This window comes from Mytilus edulis, chromosome 7 (assembly GCF_963676685.1).
Source record: "Mytilus edulis chromosome 7, xbMytEdul2.2, whole genome shotgun sequence".
Taxonomy (NCBI): Eukaryota; Metazoa; Mollusca; class Bivalvia; order Mytilida; family Mytilidae; genus Mytilus; species Mytilus edulis.
The window spans coordinates 75657791-75677770 of NC_092350.1; the positions used below are offsets into that span (position 1 = coordinate 75657791).

The 19980-nt window shown below is 33.5% G+C and overlaps 2 protein-coding genes across 2 annotated transcripts; one reads left to right on the plus strand and one right to left on the minus strand.

Moving 5' to 3' along the window:
* Window positions 1–1234: 1234 nt before the first annotated feature.
* Window positions 1235–7781, minus strand: LOC139482209 (uncharacterized). Its single transcript, XM_071265924.1, has 4 exons — window positions 7637–7781; window positions 6025–6188; window positions 4682–4705; window positions 1235–1811 (listed from the first exon to the last, which is right to left on the minus strand). The coding sequence occupies exons 2-4, from the start codon at window positions 6164–6166 to the stop codon at window positions 1543–1545; spliced, it is 435 nt and encodes a 144-aa protein (XP_071122025.1). The 5' UTR covers window positions 6167–6188; window positions 7637–7781; the 3' UTR covers window positions 1235–1542.
* A 9336-nt stretch (window positions 7782–17117) lies between these two features.
* LOC139482210 (NADH dehydrogenase [ubiquinone] 1 alpha subcomplex assembly factor 4-like) lies at window positions 17118–18242 on the plus strand. The gene has a single exon (XM_071265925.1). It carries the CDS (start codon window positions 17223–17225, stop codon window positions 17844–17846), a length of 624 nt encoding a protein of 207 aa, XP_071122026.1. The 5' UTR covers window positions 17118–17222; the 3' UTR covers window positions 17847–18242.
* The last annotated feature ends 1738 nt before the right edge of the window (window positions 18243–19980 follow it).

A 19980-nucleotide genomic window follows, 5' to 3' on the forward strand; every position in this document is an offset into this window, starting at 1 on the left:
GATAGAATTTAGTAATGTCAACCCTGTGATTATGACCCGTGTATATAGCAAAATCCTAAATACAGCGTTTGGTGGTGCGCCTGTCAGATGCGGAACGTACAGATAAGGTAATAAGTAACAAGTGAATATACTATTGGTATCGGTATCGGATTCGACCCGGAACTTCTTAATTATTGGCAATATTAATTATGTGGAAAACAAAAGGGTCTGGAGTGGTGTAATTTTTAATCAACAGCATTGTACTATATTAGTTATATATAAAATTGAATTCTTTGATTCATCGTTTTTACGTGATGACGGCTGACAAATTGGACCTCGTTCTTTTAGTATTATAGATACCGGTATGTTAACTATGCAAAAGTTCAAAGTCAATAGACCATGTGGGCTGGACAAAATATTCTCCACGTAAATGAGATATGTGTCAACACTAAATTAATGTGCAACTGCATACCAAATATCATTGGCCTATCACTAGACAAAAGTGATTATCATAAACTGACCTAATCACAAACTTAAACATGCAAACTATATGCAAAAGTTTCATAGCTAATACCATGACTGCTGCAGCGGGGCCAATCAATCTCCATGACAATGATGTTGACGACGCTGCAGACACAAGAAACATCATATGTATGTCTTGATTTTAACTCCGTCTAGGCGAGACAAACAATTAAAATGTGTAAATTAGTTGTGGTCTATGGTCCGACATTTGTTCGGTAGGCGCGAATTTCCAAGTTCCACAACAGAAGATTTCAACTATCGTGTGTATGTCATTAGACAAATAAAAGCCTCGATATAGTGAGATGGTGTTCCAAAATATCAAACTACTTGTACTTGATATTTTTCTACGAAGCATTTCTAAAAATGTTTTTGTTTTGTTTCGAGTGTTCATGTGCGTGTTTTGTGTTCCAATTATTAGAATACAAAAGGTGATACAACATTTCCGCGCTTCATACAAAATGTTCTTCGGTCAACGCTTTTACACCCCAATCAAGTTACAAAAAGAAGCATTCAATTCTTAATTAAATGCTTTTAACGCATATGGTACAGTATGGTAATCAATTTTAGTCCTGATATTTACTCTCTTTTGCGATTAATACATGATACTGGTATTTAAAACCAGGTAAAAGCAAGAAGCCGCAGTAGTACGCCACTGGATTGACTTGTCAGTTGTTCATTCAAAGGACAAAGTAATATGTCACTGTATAATGTCGAATCAAATCAATCAATTGCGTTATTTTTATCAATCATATTATGATTTTTTTATTTATTATTTATGTATTAATAGCATGTAAATTTCACAATTTAAATGGACCTTGTACTCATCATTTGATACAGACCTCAGCAAATCAAACAAAATTTTAAGTATTCATGAATATTCTTGGGATCACCTTTTTGTTTTCAATTGTTAATTCCATTTGTATATTTAAAAATCCTGAAAAAAACGCACCTTTCTTTCACTTTTAAACACTTTTTTTATTTAAACATTTTGAAAATCCCATTAATAAGATAGAAAATGTTCGGTGACTAAGTTGTTCATTGTTAAGTTATCATCGGACATGCCATCCACGAGAAAATAGCGTTGTGTGTACATGATTCTCCCCAGGAAAATATTTTCATAGCAAATCCTGTTGTCGACACATTGAAAGGCATTGCATTGATGCGAACGTCATGATGCTTATCAGCTTCTAATTCCCGCAGTCCACACACAATTGCAGGAATATTCAGAAATGGTCTATGAAATCTTACTATGTGACAGACTTGTTTGTTCGGCAATGGCGATTCGCCAAGTTCTACCACACCAGACTGGCCTGCAAAAATAAGAACATATATATGAATGCATTTCAAAGAACATAACCTTTTCGGTAATATTGCAGGAACGGGTTCACCTATGGCGGGGCGCTGAACCAAAAACGTAAAACTTATATTAATAATACAGGTCTTAAAGGGTGATACAGCAGATTGTTAACGAGAAACCATATTCAACCCGACTTAAAATGTAATATAGATATAAATTATAAGGAATGAATGTAATTGCTTTCTGTCTATTCGAAGTAACACGCGGGTTATTTATTTTGCATCTCATTTTTTATGTTATTTCTTCATTGACAGAAAAAAAAATTACATGTAGTCATTCCTTAACTAACCAAAAAAAAATGCATTTTAATTAATACGGTCCTTCATAAACCTAGAATAATTCATCTATTGATGTACAGAAATGTATTGTTAATATAATGTCCATGTCAATCAATATGGTTCACTAAAAATATTACAAGAAAGAAATTTCCCAAACATTCTTCTCAACTTATAAAAATAAGAAGATGTGATATGATTGCCATTGAGACAATTCTCCACAAGATACATGTACCAAAAGACACAATTAAAATTAACAACTATGACTCACCGCACGGTTCGGCCTTTTTAACATCTTCTGTTAGAAGGGTGAAAAAAGGAACATATTTGTTGCTGTAATTCATTTAATTTCTTTTTTATCGGGATCCAATCATGGCTTTGACCAAACAATTTAAGGTTAAAATGGCAAGAAATGTTTTGTTATATTAAATCTTTTTGTGATAAATACATTTGTGAATGTTTATGTATTCTAACAATGGTTGCGGAAAAAACAAGGGATTGTTTTTTTTTCTATCAATCTCGCATTCCAAATTATCTCTGAAAACTTTGCTTTTATTTAAAGGGCGGCAAATCAAATGAGTAGGTCCGGTAAGGGCCGATTATGGCCTCAAATTTCAGGTCCATCTGACAAAAGTTTGGACACTTTTGAAACACTTTAACAAAGTGTCTATTTCAATTGATTTAATTAGTTTAATATGTGAAAGACTTTAACTGATTTAGTCATTAAGAACGCAACGATTCAAGCTTAAATATGAACAAGAGGCTGTCACAACGACAGCAAACCGGATTTATTAACATTTATTTGTGTCCTGGCAATATCACAAGAACTGATGAACGGTGAAAGTGAAAATCGTCAATATCAAATTTGACCTGCATTTTGTCATCAGTATCAACATATTAAAATTTAAAAGAGCTTAGGTTGAATGGTTCATGAGTAAATGCAACAACATGAATGGAAACGCCATTTTTTTATCTTTCAAGAACCATAACTCCTGAACGGTAAAAGTCAAAATCGACATTATTAAACTTGACCTCCATTTTGTCATCAGTAACAACATGTTAAAATTTGGGAAGCTTTGATTGAACAGTTCATGCGTAAATGCACGGACATGACTGGAAACGCTATTTTTCAATCTTTCAAGAACCATAACTCCTGAACGGTAAAAGTCAAAATCGACATTATTAAACTTGACCTCTATTTTGTCATCAGTAACAACATATTAAAATTTGGGAAGCTTTGATTGAACAGTTCATGCGTAAATGCACGGACACGACTGGAAACGCCATTTTTCAATCTTTCAAGAACCATAACTCCTGAACGGTAAAAGTCAAAATCCTCATTCTTGAACTTGACCTCCATTTATTCATCAGTAACAACATATTAAAATTTGGGAAGCTTTGGTTGAACAGGTCATGCGTAAATGCACGGACACGACTGGAAACGCCATTTTTCAATCAAGAACCATAACTCCTGAACGGTAAAAGTCAAAATCGCCGTCATTCTTGAACTTGACCTTCATTTTGTTGTCAGTAACAACATATTAAAATTTTAAAAGCTTTGGATGAACGGTTCATGAGTAAATGCACGGACAACATTTGTCTGTCGCCCGCCCGCCCGACCGACCGCCCGCCGTACATCCCCAAATTAATAACCGACATTTTTGTCACAAAAATCCGGTTAAAAATCTATCAAATATGCCAAAAAACGTCAATTTTTAGATGTTTCTTTGTCAAAAATGAAAGTGGCCGCATCCATGTTCACCCTCAACCTTTATATATTATGTTATGTATTATCATCAAATACAACTTACATTTCAGAGGCCCCTCATGGGGGGGGGGGGGGTCCTAGTAATCACATGATCACCATTTTTTTGCCAATATAATCACATAATCATTAAATATTTGCTTATCTTTAGTAATCAAATAATCATAAACTAAAAAAACAGTCCTAGGTAATCAAATAATCATGAAATATTTGGCTTAATAATCAAATAATCATTAAAAAAAACGGCCAAGTAATCACATAATCAAAAACCCCATGAGGGCCCTCATTTCAATATTTAGATTTAACACAGATGCGACTACTTTCATTTAAGACAGAAACCGTCTAAAATTTAACTGAAATGTTAAAATTGTGAAGATTACAGTAATTTAGCATGACTTAATGATGCTTATACACGATTTATGACATATGTGCATTGTATTGTCAAAAACAGCCCATACTTATGTAGAAAAAGCATTCGTCTTTCCAAAAAATAGCAAAAAAATTTGTAAAACTGCTATATTTTGGGGCCAAAAAAGGATCTTACTGTACCTACTCCTTTACTCTCTTTGTTGCGCCATCATCAGCGGATTGCTCTTTATTTGATGAATGCTTGATCTAAAGGTGCGCGATTTAGACCTTACATGGTTTGTTTGTACTGGGATCTTGCGTTATAATTATAAATTCGTCTGTATTTGCCAATTCCTCTTGTTGAACCGGCTAAACGGTACACAGTTTTATCAAAGTAAGAAGATCCGTTAACTAAAAGTATAGATCAATACTTACAACCCATTTGTTGCGCTGAGTGGACTGGAAAAAAAATGGAAATGAAATGATTTGTCATTTTATCATACGATAAAAGTAAAATAACATTATACCAAACTCACAGGAAAATTCCAAAGGGAAAGCTCCTAATCAAATAACAAAATCAAAAGCACAAACTCATCAAACAAATAGATATAAACTGTCATATTCCTGACTTGGTACAGGCATTTTCTTATGTTAAGAATCGTGGATTGAACCTAGTCGACTAAGTCTTACCCGATTGGTCTTCAAATAATACACCAATTTAATTAAAATATTGTCAGATCTCTGATTACGTTATCACTGTGCTTAAACGGCCCAAGATGGCGGACTCTAAACTCTTGATATTTAATACATACAAAATGTATCTTTGCGACGTGTTTCATGCATAATGTAAATATTTATAGGATTACTGAATAAAAATATAACTAGTAATTACCATCAGTTTGTTAATTTAGAGTTCACTAAAGCGCAAGGCCAACTTTTAAAAAAGCATAAGACATCCGTAACTTTTTGATCGGAACTAAGTAGACTGTCCGTAACTTTATTTTCAGATGTGGGTAACTTGGTTAATATTTTAATATTGATCTCTGATTACGTTATACTACGTATGAGCTCATATGTAGTATAACATAATCAGAGATCAACATTAATTAGATTGGGAACACACTGTACTTATAATTAACCATAAAACGATTGATGGTTTTTGTTAGTTGATGGTGATGAAATATTCTTATCTTTGTTTTGTTTTAAAGATAAACAAGATTGAGACTTTGGTTAATTTATCGAAGATACCGTCTAGTCTACATAATTCAATATGTTTCTAAACTAGAAACTAAAATTGATCGATTAGAAAGATCATATCATAAGCTTAAGAACATATGACTAAGTTTCAAGTTGATTGGACTTCAACTACATAAAATAAACTTAAACCTGAAGCGGGACGTACGGACGGACCAACGGACGGACGAACTGACGCGCAGACCAGATAACATGACGCCCATAAATGCCATTATGGGGCATAAAAACATAAATTTCTATGAATTTTTTTGTAGAAAATGGAGGATAAACCTGATTGTACAGCTAGTTAAACCTCTCACTTGTATGATGTATTATATTGACCACGATGTGAGAACAAAACAAACAGATATAATAGGTAAACATTTTTAAATTTTTCGGTAAAGCCGTTAACATTGTGTTTAAATCTTAAAATCACTACAGAAAACAAAGTGTTCGGTGTCAAGTCAACGAAGTCAATATTTGTGTAACAAAACAATAAACGAAGTACCATACAAATATAAATATAACAAGTACAGATAACTCACGCTTTCTTTCAAGTGACGATATTCTTATTTTCAATTGCTCTATTGAAAACATTCTCGATTCTAAAGCTGTTATCCTGTCCTCTATGCAGCATTCACATGCTATGGTAAGGCACAGCATCACAAAAACCAGCATATCCTCCATTATACCTCTATGATGGTGTTACCTACAAGTCACAGAAGCTAGTATCATGATTGTATTGGTTATTAACGATGACTACCGCTGAATAGAATGATATAAGAGGGCCTGAATGTAGTCATTATTTATCATTTTATTTTTTGGGTGTATTTTTTTTCTCTGTTCTCCCCCTTCCGGCCTATTATTATCTTTTCCTAACATACAAGAACCGTATATTGTACTCTACTTGTAAGATTAAAGCCAATTTTTCTTCGTTTTTTTCTTCATTCTGATTTTTTTGCCAATTATTCCATATTTTGTAAATCCAATATAGATCAGAACCATTAACTAATGACCTTTTGTATTTATTGTGAACTTGTTCTCGTCCTGAATATGCATGAAATATTTGCCACTGGACGTTAAGCAACCAACAATCAATCAATCATTAATTAATGAAAGTACCAGAGTCCTAATCCGGGGGACCCAATAGTGATTATCCTGTCAGATAGAACAATCGGAACGTAACTGACTGTATCTGAATAGAAGAGCAGAACGTTACAGAAGCTGACACCCGAAATAGGTAAATCGCGAACAGATCGCATCAAATCGGACCAGAACTATCGACTCACATCACCTCTTATTCAAAACTGAATTTTTTTTAACGATCAATGCATTTGAATGGACACATATATTCCAAATATATATGTATATGCCGCTATTATTGTTGTTGTTATCAATTATGTAAATCAATTGTATCTGATTTTATGCCTTTTTGGGGCCCTGTAATTTGGGAAATAAAAATTATTTTATTAATTGTATTGTATTGTATTGTATTCTATTCTATTGTTGGACCCCCCCCCCCCTTTTTAAATGCCTGGATCTGTCCTTGATGCGTGATCTGTTAGTTACCAAATGTCTTGTGTTGTTCGTCTGTTCGTGTTTCTCTATATATTTCTCCTAAATGGAGGCTCATAAAAATAATATATCAATATTCCTAAAAATGGGTAATCAGTATTTTCACTCCCACAAGTAATCGAGTAGACCGAATTCTTTTGTGCATATATTTCCTAATTTATATATGCTCTTTATTGATTTTCCCCCCAAAAAATATGCACAAATAAAAAGCAAATAGCAAATTCAATAAAAAGCAATTGTAAATTATGAAATATATATGCATTATAGGGATAGAAGAATTCGGTCTAGTAATCGAGCAGACTCACACAATCACCCTATTCGAGTACACCCAACTAAAACATAATTTATTTCAATTTAATCATATTATGCACCTGAAATATTGTTGTACTCCTGAGTTATGCGCGTTCTTTTTCGTTAATTTTCATAAATGCATTTGGACATTTTGTACGATCCTTCTCTTAGCAATACACGTTTGATATATTTTGCATTTCGTGATTCTGTAACACTTATCAGGTACTGGTTGATAGTTCAATATATGAGTTTACTCATAGCGTTTCATGGTTTTATTTTCTATTTACTCACCACATTTTGGAGAAGAGGAACGAGTCCGACGCTGGTGAAAAATAACAGGTTGCACATTTAAGTCTTGTCGAAAAGTAAAATACGGGAAAGTACCTAGGGAAATACCATTGAATTTTGAAGGAGGCTCTATGTGGGATTCTTCGTTTTTTGTTGTATTATTTCTTTAATTATTTTTTTTCTATGTTACTTTTTCCTTTTTTCCTTTTTTATATTTATATACTCTATTTCTATGTTTTTTAGCACCCCATTATTGCTATAAATTTATTTTCCCCATAGTTCCATTCTGTAAACCTCGTATTCCCTGGTGAATGGCTATTAGCGATCCAACCTCGAGAAACGTTCTTCTGGGGGATGTAGATTGTATGTAAAAATTGTATTTCATGTGTAATTTGGTGTAAAATCACGATTCGGATTTATATGATAAAACTTTCAGTCCAAATAATTATAAAAGATATCCAGGAGTATGTTTTCCGGGAATTACATGTAATTGACATATATGCATTAATTCCTGTAAATAGCAAACCGAAAGGAAATATAGAATGTTGTGAGGTAAATATATTTGTAGCTATACCCTCCTCCTAACCTGCGACAGTGGAGTATGAGCATAGTAAACCTCGTTAGAATAGTCACAAAGTATAAAAACTACTTACATAAAAAAGTCACAAATTACCGATCTAAGGTTGATTGATAGATTGATTGATTGATTGATTGATTGATTGATTGATTGATTGATTGATTGATTGATTGATTGATTGATTGATTTTTAGTGTTCGTCACCCTTTCACCACTCTTGGTTGTATCGTGGTGGTCAGTTTTGACGGAGGAAGACTGAGTGCCTTTGGAGAACAATTGAGGTTCGACAGGATAACTGGCATTTCTAGTCATTTAGAATAAGAGTCGAACACACTTTACACGAACAATTTCCATACTTGCAACTCAGTGTGGGAACGGAACTGTACGGTTTTCTACTAATTTGGTCATTCGGGAGACTGTCAAGCGGTGCTCCGACATTTGCAAAATAACAAGTTGCTTGAGGGAAACTTTGACGAACTCTTATGTTCCTATATAACGTTTCTGTTTCAAGTTTTGATAGCTTAAACATTCTTTATGTAAATAGGAACCAATAAAATAATAAGAAAGATATATGCATCCAAACGTTTTCATTAGAATGGTGGAGCTCCGTGTATAACGATCAAAATTGTCACACAATAGCGATCAAAAATGTCAATATAAACACCGAAAAATCAATGTTTGCTACCTGAATTTTCACGTGTACCTTTTATGATATATAGTCTTACCTGTCTGAAAGTTTCAAAGCCATTGTCCCAGTAGAAATCCAAATATATTCATTTTCTCCATGTCGGATATTTTTATTGACTGTACAATCGCTTGCAAGTTTACTGTAATATCACTCGGAGCCTTCCTGTACAATCACTTGGAGCTTTCCTGTAAAATTGCTTGGCCAAATTTAGTAAATACATTGCATATGCATTGCATTGGTTGTTTCTTTCTGTCCTATTATATTCATCTATGGTATTTGAAGTGAAAATAAGCACAAAACCAGTCATTTTGACAATTAAGATTCTATCAAGGAACCCTTATAATGTGACTATATCAGAGACAAATACAAAATGTGTACAATAGATATAAAAAAGAAGGTGTGGTATGATTGCCAAAGAGACAAATCTCCACAAGAGACCAAAATGACAAAGAAATTTCCAGCTATAGGTCACCGTACGGTCGTCAACAATGAATAAAGCCCATACCGCATAGTCAGCTATAAAATGCCCCGAAATAACAATGTAAAACGAGAAAACTAACGGCTTATTTATGTACAAAAAATGAACGAAAAACAAATATGTAACACATAAACACAAAGCCACTGGATAAATATACAAGACAAAAAGAAAAGGACAGTACAAAATATGTTAAGAATCTAATCTAAGATAAAACTGAAAATAATCCTGTTACAAAATAAATATTTATATATACCGAAAAGGTGACTAATTTCTCTGGAAGGGTAATTAGCATATTTTGAATTTTACTTAATATATTATTTACCAGCAAGTTAAAAAATAATAATAAATACATATTTGAACAATACAACAAAATTTTTTCTTCACAGGATCGGGATATTGTAACTTGATATGTACCTAGTTTGTCTGATTTTCCATTGAAAAAGCGTGAGGGTATCGACACATACACCACAGTTCCATATCGACCCTCTGATTGGTTTACCAGAAGATTAAAAATGGTCATGTGGTGTATGTTAGATACCTCACACTTTTAGCCAGAAACTACAATGTAAAACATTTTCTTTCCTGTGATATCAGTTGTTAACTTTGACACATGTAATTTACCAAATAAAAAAGTGATTGGCTATGTGTAGATACACCATAGGATGAACTAAATTTCACTCGAAAGCAAAGCTTTCTCGTGAAATTTAGCTCCTCCTATGGTGTATCTACACATACCCAACACTTTTTAATTTGGTAACTATAACAAGGAATTCGAATGTGGAATGGTGGTAGCTATCCACTGATCCAAGAAAAGACACGTATATGGCAATAAACATGATATTAAAATAAGAAGATGTGGTATAATTTCAAATGAGATGTCTGTTTATTACAAGCTATAGCTACTGGTAGAAAAAGCTCCAGTAAAATTAAATTTTATCAAGGATGGGAGAGGACTTGTTATCTGAAAGAAAGAGAAAACACAAAATCCTTCAACATGATTTTTTTTTTTATATCAGTGTCACGATTCAGCAACTTTTCAATATTCCCCACTATAGCATCCGACAAACGAACGAAACAGTTGGTTTTTTTTTTTTTTTTTAGTAAGAACAACATTTTCATCAAACCACATTTATATCTTCAATATAAAAATAAGGAGATGTGATATGATTGTCAAAGTTCAAAAAATAAATGGATTTAAGCAATTATTATAGTCGGCTATAAAAGGTCCCGACATGAAAAATAAGAATCAATACCTTTCGAATTTAACTGACGGCCTAATTCATAATAAAACAATTTACGAAAAATATATATGACAGACATGAACCAACGACAACCACTGAACTACGAGCTCCTGACTTGAAGCAGGTACATACAGAATTTGGCAGGGTTAAAAATGTCTGTGTGCACTCATTTCTCCCCAAAACTAGCACAGCACAAGACCAAACTATAAAAAATCAGATGAATGATCGGATCATCATACTATTATTGACAATATCAGACCAGGTGCGGATCCCGCCTTTCTGCAAAAGGGGAATCCAAACCACGGAACACACTGAAACGTCCACAAAATAAAAAAAATAATCGGAATAAATGGGGTTTCAACCACCAAAACTCCCTCTCCCCGCATACCGGATCCGCTAATGCAGGCTGCGTCCATTCAAATAAAAGCTTCAAACATCATTAACACTTTTAAGTGTGCAATTTAGGTTTTAAAAATATGATAACAATACCAAATAAGTAACTGTTAAATCGTAACAGAAAAAGGAGAGATAAATCATGCCAGACATATTGGATTGCAGTAGTTTAAACAAATATTTATATGACAAAAGTATCATGGAAAACATAAACTAATCATGAATGTGGCAGAAGATATAGTAGTAAGCATTATCTACTTAAGAGTTATAATTAGTCATATGCCAGTAGAAACTATTACAGCAAAATGCAATGAGTGTGTAGGAAAAAGTAATACCTTTGACTAGCTTGCTTGCTAGCTGGACCGTGAAGTCATAACAAGGTAAAGTAGGTTACCCTCCTTTCGGAGTAGTCAAGTTGGCCAAACGATGAAAAGAAAAGCTCCAAGCGATTGTACAGGAAGGCTCCGAGTGATATTACAGTAAACTTGCAAGCGATTGTACAGTCAATAAAAATATCCGACATGGAGAAAATGAATATATTTAGATTTCTACTGGGACAATGGCTTTGAAACTCTCAGATAGGTAAGACTATATATTAGTAAAGGTACACGTGAAAATTCAGGTAGCAAACATTGATTTTTCGATGTTTATTTGACATTTTTGATAGCTGTTGTGTGACAATTTTGATCATTTTACACGGAGCTCCACCATTCTAAGGAAAACGTTTGAATGCATATATCTTTCTTATCATTTTATTGGTTTATTTATATTTACATAAAGAATGTTTAAGCTATCAAAACTTGAAGCAGAAACGTTATATAGCAACATAAGAGTTCATCAAAGTTTCCATCAAGCAACTTGTTATTTTGCAAATGTCGGAGTACCGCTTGACAGTCTCCCGAATGACCAAATTAGTAGAAAACCGTACAGTTCCGTTCCCACACTGTGGTCATGGCTAAAAAGCAAAAGACAAAACATAACATTGAAAACCAAAGACTGAGCATCAAGAACCCCACCAAAAACATGGGGTGATATTATGTGCTTCAGAAGGGAAGGCAGGCATACCCGTAGCCAGAGGGTTTACGACACCCCCCCCCCCCTTGAAAACAATTAAGCACTGTTAAAGTCAACGTTCTGTTTGAATTGTGGCTGTTAAAGTTGAGTTCGTGAGTCTAAGTACCCCCTCCCCCTGAGAAGTTCCTAACTACGGGCCTGGCAGATCCTGCTCTTCATGTGGCACCCGTCATATTGCTGACGTTAGTACAAATCCGGTGATAAGTCCAATTTGGTAGCACTCAATCTTCCTAAGCCTGTTTGCATGGTTATTCCACACAGCCTTTTAAAAATCTCTCTTTTACGCAGAATTCTCCAGACGAAAAAAAAAATGACGTGACAAACGTCTTGAAAAGACAGCGTTTGAAAGGTTCCTCATTTGGTTTAGATACTTAAACATGTGGTAAAACTGATTCCCTGGGATCTCAAATCTTCCCTTTTATTGAAACATACTTCAACTGATCACCAGAGGAACCGTATTAAGGATTGATTACAATATGTGAATATGTGAATACCATCTACGGAAGCTACCATTTGATTTTTAAGGGGGTGGGGGCTAAGATGAAATTTGAAAAGAAACAGAACAGAAGTTTTGAGTTAAAAAAAATGCAGGATGAGATACTTTGCCAAAAAAAGGCAGGATGACAATTCAAATAAAAAAAAGTCGGGATAAACTAATAGATAAAAAAGGACCAAATAGAGTAAAATATAAAAAGGCAGGACAGAGATTAAAACTAAAAACACAAAAAAAGTGCAAGACAAAAATTTTCATCCTAGCCCCAACCCCATTAAAAAAAGGTATGATTCAAGTGCCTTCTTCTTAATCAAAATATCTTAGAATCCCTATTACTACGTTTCACTTAAAAATTTAAATTAAGACTTGATAATTTAAAGGATCGTTGTCCTGTTTCTTTACTTAGGGCAAAAATAAAACGATCAAAACCGCATGCAACGTGTTTAAAAAAAATGTGGATTATTAACACGATATCTGGTTTCTATCCTCAATTGCAGAAGGGCATATCTGTGCAGTGGCGGATCCAGGGAGGTCCGTGGGTTGGACCCCCTTTTTTTGGACGATCAATGCATTTGAATGGGGACATGTAGTTGGAATCCCCCCTTTGTCCTGGGTTAGGACCCCCCTTTTTAAAATGGCTGGATCCGCCCCTGCTGTGTGAATCAGTCATATTTTTTTTCGCCCGCTACAGACCATACACATGAGGTAATTCATTGATTCCGACACAAAATGTTTGTCCCTTTCTAACGTGTCCTCACTTTTCAATTGGGAGGTAAAAATTCTATCCTTTATCCTTATTTTGATATATTTCCTATAGGCAGATTCTTTGACAAAGACGCTTCATTGAGAGTTGGGATAATGATAAGGAGTTATAATATAAGGCTATCATATTCCAATAAATAAAACAAAATAGTATAAATATATATGTATCATTGACTAGAGGTATAGGGGGAGGGTTGAGATATCATATCACAAATATGTTTAACCCTGCCGCATTTTGCGCCTGTCCCAAGTCAGGAGCCTCTGGCCTTTGTTAGTCTTGTATTATTTTAACTTTTAGTTTCTTGTGTACAATTTGGAGTTTAGTATGGCGTTCATTATCACTGAACTAGTATATATTTGTTTAGGGGTCAGCTGAAGGACGTCTCCGGGTGTGGGAATTTTTCGTTGCATTAAAGACCTGTTGGTGACCTTCTGCTGTTGTCTGCTCTATGGTCGAGTTGTTGTCTCTTTGACACATTCCCCATTTCCATTCTCAATTTTATATAGTATAAAAGTGTCTTGAGAAATTTGTTAAAAAATTATATATATGAATGAAAATACATCAGAAAAGTTCAATGAAAAACTATCAACTAAAAAGTAAATATGCAGAAAAAATCAACACATGTATCTTAATTTAAGTTTTCACGCAAGTTTTAGAACGGACCATATTCGGACATAACCATTTTATTCGAATAAATCAAGAAAAGCTCACATATATGTGCATAAGTACAACAATCAAGATAACACAATCTAAATTATCGTATAATAGATTTTTTTTAATAGCAAAATCTAATAATGAGTAATCGTTTTTGTTTAAAGAGGGGCGTAAAGAGGGGTAGAAGGTATCTGCACCAAAGAACGCGAAGTAAAATTGTTATTTCACGATTAACGAACAATTAAAAATGTCCTGCACGTTGATCTTTTTACCGATTTCACGAAACACGGTGAATAACGAACCTTTTCACGGCTGCACGTGAAATAAAAATGGCAAAACACGTTGCACGAAAATAATCCTTTACCACCCTCTTTAAATATTTAACTTCCCTATTTGTCCTTGGAAATACGTTCATTTCATTAATGCATGGGAGTCAATCAATGCAGAAAACATCAATAATATTGCAACATTATCTAATTGAGTGGGTTTTTGTGTGCGTCCAGAAAGTTATAAAACATCATGTTATACTTATTTTCTCAGACTGTCAATAGAAATAAGAAGATGTGGTATGAGTGCCAATGAGACAACTCTCCATCCAAGTCACAATGTGTAAAAAGTCAACAATTATAGATTAAAGTACGGCCTTTAAAACGGAGACTTGGCTCACACCGAACAGCATTGGTGGAAATTGAATAGTATGGGTTAAAATCATCGGATTTATTTTTAAATAAACAAATTTATGAAAACTGGGAAATTTAAAAATATTTATGTTTTAATTAAACACCATTTTTATATTTGAAACATCACAAACATGTTTTTTAATAAGAAAACTGACAATTTCATGATTAAAATGATATAATAGTGTTTTGAGTCAAAAACTAAGATTTCATCATAAAAACATATGAAACCGTCAAATATATATGTCAAATATTATAACTCCATTGTTTTAAACATAACAAAAAGATTGTATACGGAAACAAACATACTTCCTGACCAGAAATTAATATTTTGAGTCAAAAACTAAGAATTCTATCATGAAATCTCGAGACACAGGAAACCAAAATAATTATCAAATATAACACAAATTGAAACTTATCATATATGTAAACATAAATACTGAATCAGTATTGAAAAGCTTGAATGACAAACAAAAGTCACGATATATTTCTTAGTCATAAACTTCCTTTTTTAAAAACATCATGATGTATAAGTATCATTTCCTATCACTTCATAATGCAAATTAAAAAAAGGTTCAAATCCATAGGTACAAAACGCAGTGAGTCCGTCAGCCACCGCCAATTCTTGCATTAACACTGTTGTACAGGACCGTATCTTTTTATGAAATAAAACCATTAAGATAAAAATGTTCATCACCCTACCACAATATTCATCCAAAATGGAGTTCGTGCGTACAGTATGAACAACATATTGACAATTACTATACAAATTGATATTTCACTTGATAATAGTATGCATAAGATATGCATTGAAAATTTAGTCTAAAATCAAGATAAGGTCACGTACAGTTTTGTGTTTTAAGGGGAAGGATGTAAGTTGTTGAGATCGTTACACGCCAAATATCAGCGTTTACAATCTACTTTTTTTCTAAAACTAGGTTACAGTTGAAGACAGAATAAGAGTATATTAAGTAGGATTTTATCGCCAAAGTTTGGTGCTCGACTGCATCGACCCCCTTTTATGCCCTAGTCGAAAATTTGAAATGCTTTGAGACTTTTCAATACTGGGCGTCCGTCCGTTGGTCGTGCCGTCCGTTGGTCCGTCGTACCGGTCTTGTTAGCGCTCTCGTAGGTACAATTCTTTCCAGATTCAGTTTTATAAAACTTGTACTTCAAGTCAATATCAGCAATATCGACTTTCAAAAGAGTTATGCCCCTTGAAAATATTAGCCACGCGATTACAAAAGTTATCATTATACAGTACATATGTTTGACCTCATCTATGTTCTATTTTTAGTCTGGTGATCATGTTGGTTTGGTTAGCAGTGTTATCGGACACATTACAAGGAGAATAATTACCGAATCTTGTTTCAATTATCTCAGGAGAGTTTTTTTTTGTAAAAGTCAACATAGTCAAACAGACGACATTTGCCAACTGATAAGAATAGCTCACATGTCTGTATGGTTTAGTTAAGCTAAAAATGATAAATAGTAAATAGTTATATACTAATTGAAATCTTGAAAAAAAATGGACTAGAAATCATTATCATGACTCCAACACCATAAACAAACCCAAACAACATCCAAAATTATTATATTAGCAAAGTTCCAAAATAAGTTCTAAATGTGTAATCATTCAGCGGCCAATGATAACAATATAACCACAGACCAATTATTAGATACTGATGTACCATGTGTACACAAAAATACTGTTTTTTTTATTAGAAATATAACTGCTATAAAACGTCGTGCGACAGGACAAAATGTGTAACATCATAAAGAAGAAACCCAAAGGCTTGATTTACTCAAAACACTCATGATACAAATCAGTAAAAACGCGGACATGCAGCAACCATTGATCGACAACCACTGAAGTATCCTAACTTTGGATAGCAGTCTGAAAAAAAGATAAAACTATTCGCCCCTATACAAATATCCATGTATTTAAACATCGAAAAAACAATTCAAATATATCAGAATGAATTATAAAAGCACGCCATGCCAAACACAACGTACAACTTCAAGTTGGTATAATTTAAATATAATTTGTTACAATACAATGTTGCTTTTTTTTTTATGGTAATCGGATTTTCAAATATTGAGGGGTGTAAAAGCAATCACACAATCACAAATTGGTTTCCAATAAAATCCCTTACTAGATCATTTTTTTTAAACAAGCCCGTAATCCAGAAAGTTATACAAATATGTTCCTAGATTATCACTCAAGTTGTCTTGAAATTAATATTTGGTCTGGTTATCAAATAATCACTATAAAAACGACAAAGTAATCACATTACCAAAACTCCATGAGTACGGGCATCACTGAAGAGACATTGATTGTTGGAATGCGTATCTGGTACCGTTTATGGGGCTTTATGTTATGAGAGGACGAAGACGAGTGTCTGTTGATTACGATCAATGATAACCAATGAAAATGGGTGTTTCAAATTGGTTAAATGTCATTAACTAGCACGATACGTTGTGTAAGTCAACTTGAAAATATTGGAGTGTACAAATAGAAATATAAATTATTTCTTTTCCCTAGCATTGAGATGGGAAACAGGATAAGTGAACTTCTACCTACTGTATCGAGAAGTTTTAAAAATTACAACATTGAAAATCGATCACACAGGTTTATTCAAAAAGACAAATTACCAGCAGCACCACGACATGACTCCACCGCAGATATACTGGACAAATTCTCGAAAGAACACCCAGAGTTATATGAAGCTCAAAAAGTCAAGGACAATGTGTTAGACGAACGCTTAAAAACATTACAAATAGATTCAACTGGGAAAAATCAAGATATTGTGGCCAAAAAAATGCCTGAAAGTAGAAAGGAAACAGAAGACCCTGAATTCGGATTCGATGAACCTGCTTCAATACCAGAAGGGAAAGTGACTCTTCGAAAAACATTAGAATTTATATTGAATCATCAAAAATACCCTGAAGAATACACGTCCGAACAAGTTGCCAAAGAATATAAGTTGGACCCTGTTCAGGTCAAACATGTGTTAAAACATTTTCAGACTTTTGAATTGCATGTATCTAATGAATTCAAGAAAAGGAATGAAAAAGCTGTGAAATATTTGTCCTCACAAAGACAAGAGCCTACTGTTTATAAGCTTGCTGAGTCGACTGATTTATCAAAAGACAAAAAAACAGCAAACAAATAAATTTCATCCTTGTTCTAGTTATTGTCCGTGAATGAGAATGAACTATCTCTGTTCATGCATTTTGATATTGAAAGAAATAACATGCTTACATATTTCAAACCGGGTTCTCTCGCAGACATTTGTCAGATGCAGATGTTACTTAACATTGACAAAAAATCCAAAACTTGTTTGTTTCTTTTTATTCACGTGATGTGGATGTCACAAAATGAACTTGTGAGATGCATTAGACATCTTTTCTAGCATTTTGATCTTCTACATATGTAACACATACTTTAGTTACCATGGTTACTGAGAGCATGATGTAGTTTTGTTACACATTAGGATATTAAATATTCTAATGTATGTATACACTTTGATTTGTTTTCATTATGTGTTCATAAAAAAATGAAAAATCTTCATGATCTTGTTAGTTTCATTCAATCAATGTACATACAAAAAAAAAAAATCTTAAAAAAATTGACCATTTGGAACAACAATCATCATGTTATCTCTGTGTCAACTTATACTTTATTAACTGACCTTTATAGCCTACATATGTATCGTAACAGTATGTACTTGAGCACTGTCCACCAATGCTTTTTATAGGTCTTTTGACCTGAAGAACCATGTGCAGTAGAGCTATTCTTTATATCACTTGGCATCTGTACATTGTACATGTTCAGTGTTTAACTTTTACCAAACTCTTCTAATCTGAATATGTAGTGTACAATGTAAATTTTTGGTTTAATAGAAGCCAGAATCATCCTTGAATCTTGTTTAAAAGATGGTCTTACATACATTTGTCATGATTTTGTTTGCAAACAAATTTGGTTGCCAAAGCTAGAAATAGAATGTAAGGTAAAACACTTTTAAATGAGCCACCGTTTAGCTTCAAGGGTCATCATAGTCATTGAGCTCGAGGGTGCTATTAATTTTTGTCAGTGTGACAGATTTAGAAATTTTTAATTTAGCACTATTATAACAATGTATAAGGTATAGGAAAAGTGTGGATTCAGAATAGTTTTATTTGTTATCTGCTGGACCACAATTTTTTTATATCAAATAGGGGATCAGAATTATTTTGAGGAAAGAACTATAACCCGCCACGTTCCTTGAATATAAATGGTATTGTCTTTTATCTTAAAAACTTATATATATTAAAATAATTTTCCAATGGAAGATCTAGAATATTTATGTAAGTTGTTAAAGGATAATTTTCTTGTGATTTTGGCTCTTACACATGTATCTTGAAAACCATAATACATAGAGAGAAAAGTTATGCAAATTACAACAATACATTTGTATATATATCTGTCATGGGCGTGAATGAGTTATTGTCGTGATTTTGGCTGCAGGAGCGGATCCAGCCATTTTTAAAAAGGGGGGTTCAAACTATATGTCCCCATTCAAATGTATTGATCATCCCAAAAAAAGGGGCGTTCCAACCCCTGGAATCCTTCCCCATGGATCCGCCACTGGGCTGAAACAGTATAGAATAACCAACAAAGAAAGAAACTAAATGACAAAAAGGATCAACATGATTAATGTTTAGGCCCAAAAAAATAATACATGTGTTTCCACTAACCCTACCTAGTCTACCATAATTGTTAGTGCTTATCCCAACACTTTTTATGCACTGTTTAAGTCAGACTGGTTCTCTAGTAGTAGGAACCAGCTAAAAAATGTTTGTAAAAGAAAATGATATTGCCTACCTACATTGTTTGTACACCTTACTTTTATTCAGTATGTAAGTGGAAACACTTGTATTACTTTTTTTGGCCTAACAATTAAGTCATCATGCAGGCATGGGAGAAATCATCAGTCTAAGAAAGAAGGGGTTGTCCTCAAATGATGATTTTTACCCTTCTTTTTTTTTTTTTTTAACTCAATAGTAGATTGAGTAATATAAAATTGGACAGCAGATAGGGTCAAATATGTTTTAAGTACATAGATTTTTGTCCTTGATTGTTAAGGTCTTTCCTCTCCGTGAGGAAAGACCTTATTGTTTTTCTAATGTTTTTTTTTCTTTTTTTTCTTCCAGCATTTGTTTGGCTCGCTTTCCTACCGCTTCTATTTGAGTTATCACTACCAAAATTAAACCATCAATAGACCTCAACATGAACTTTTACCAGATGAACTTTTGTAGGATTTCACA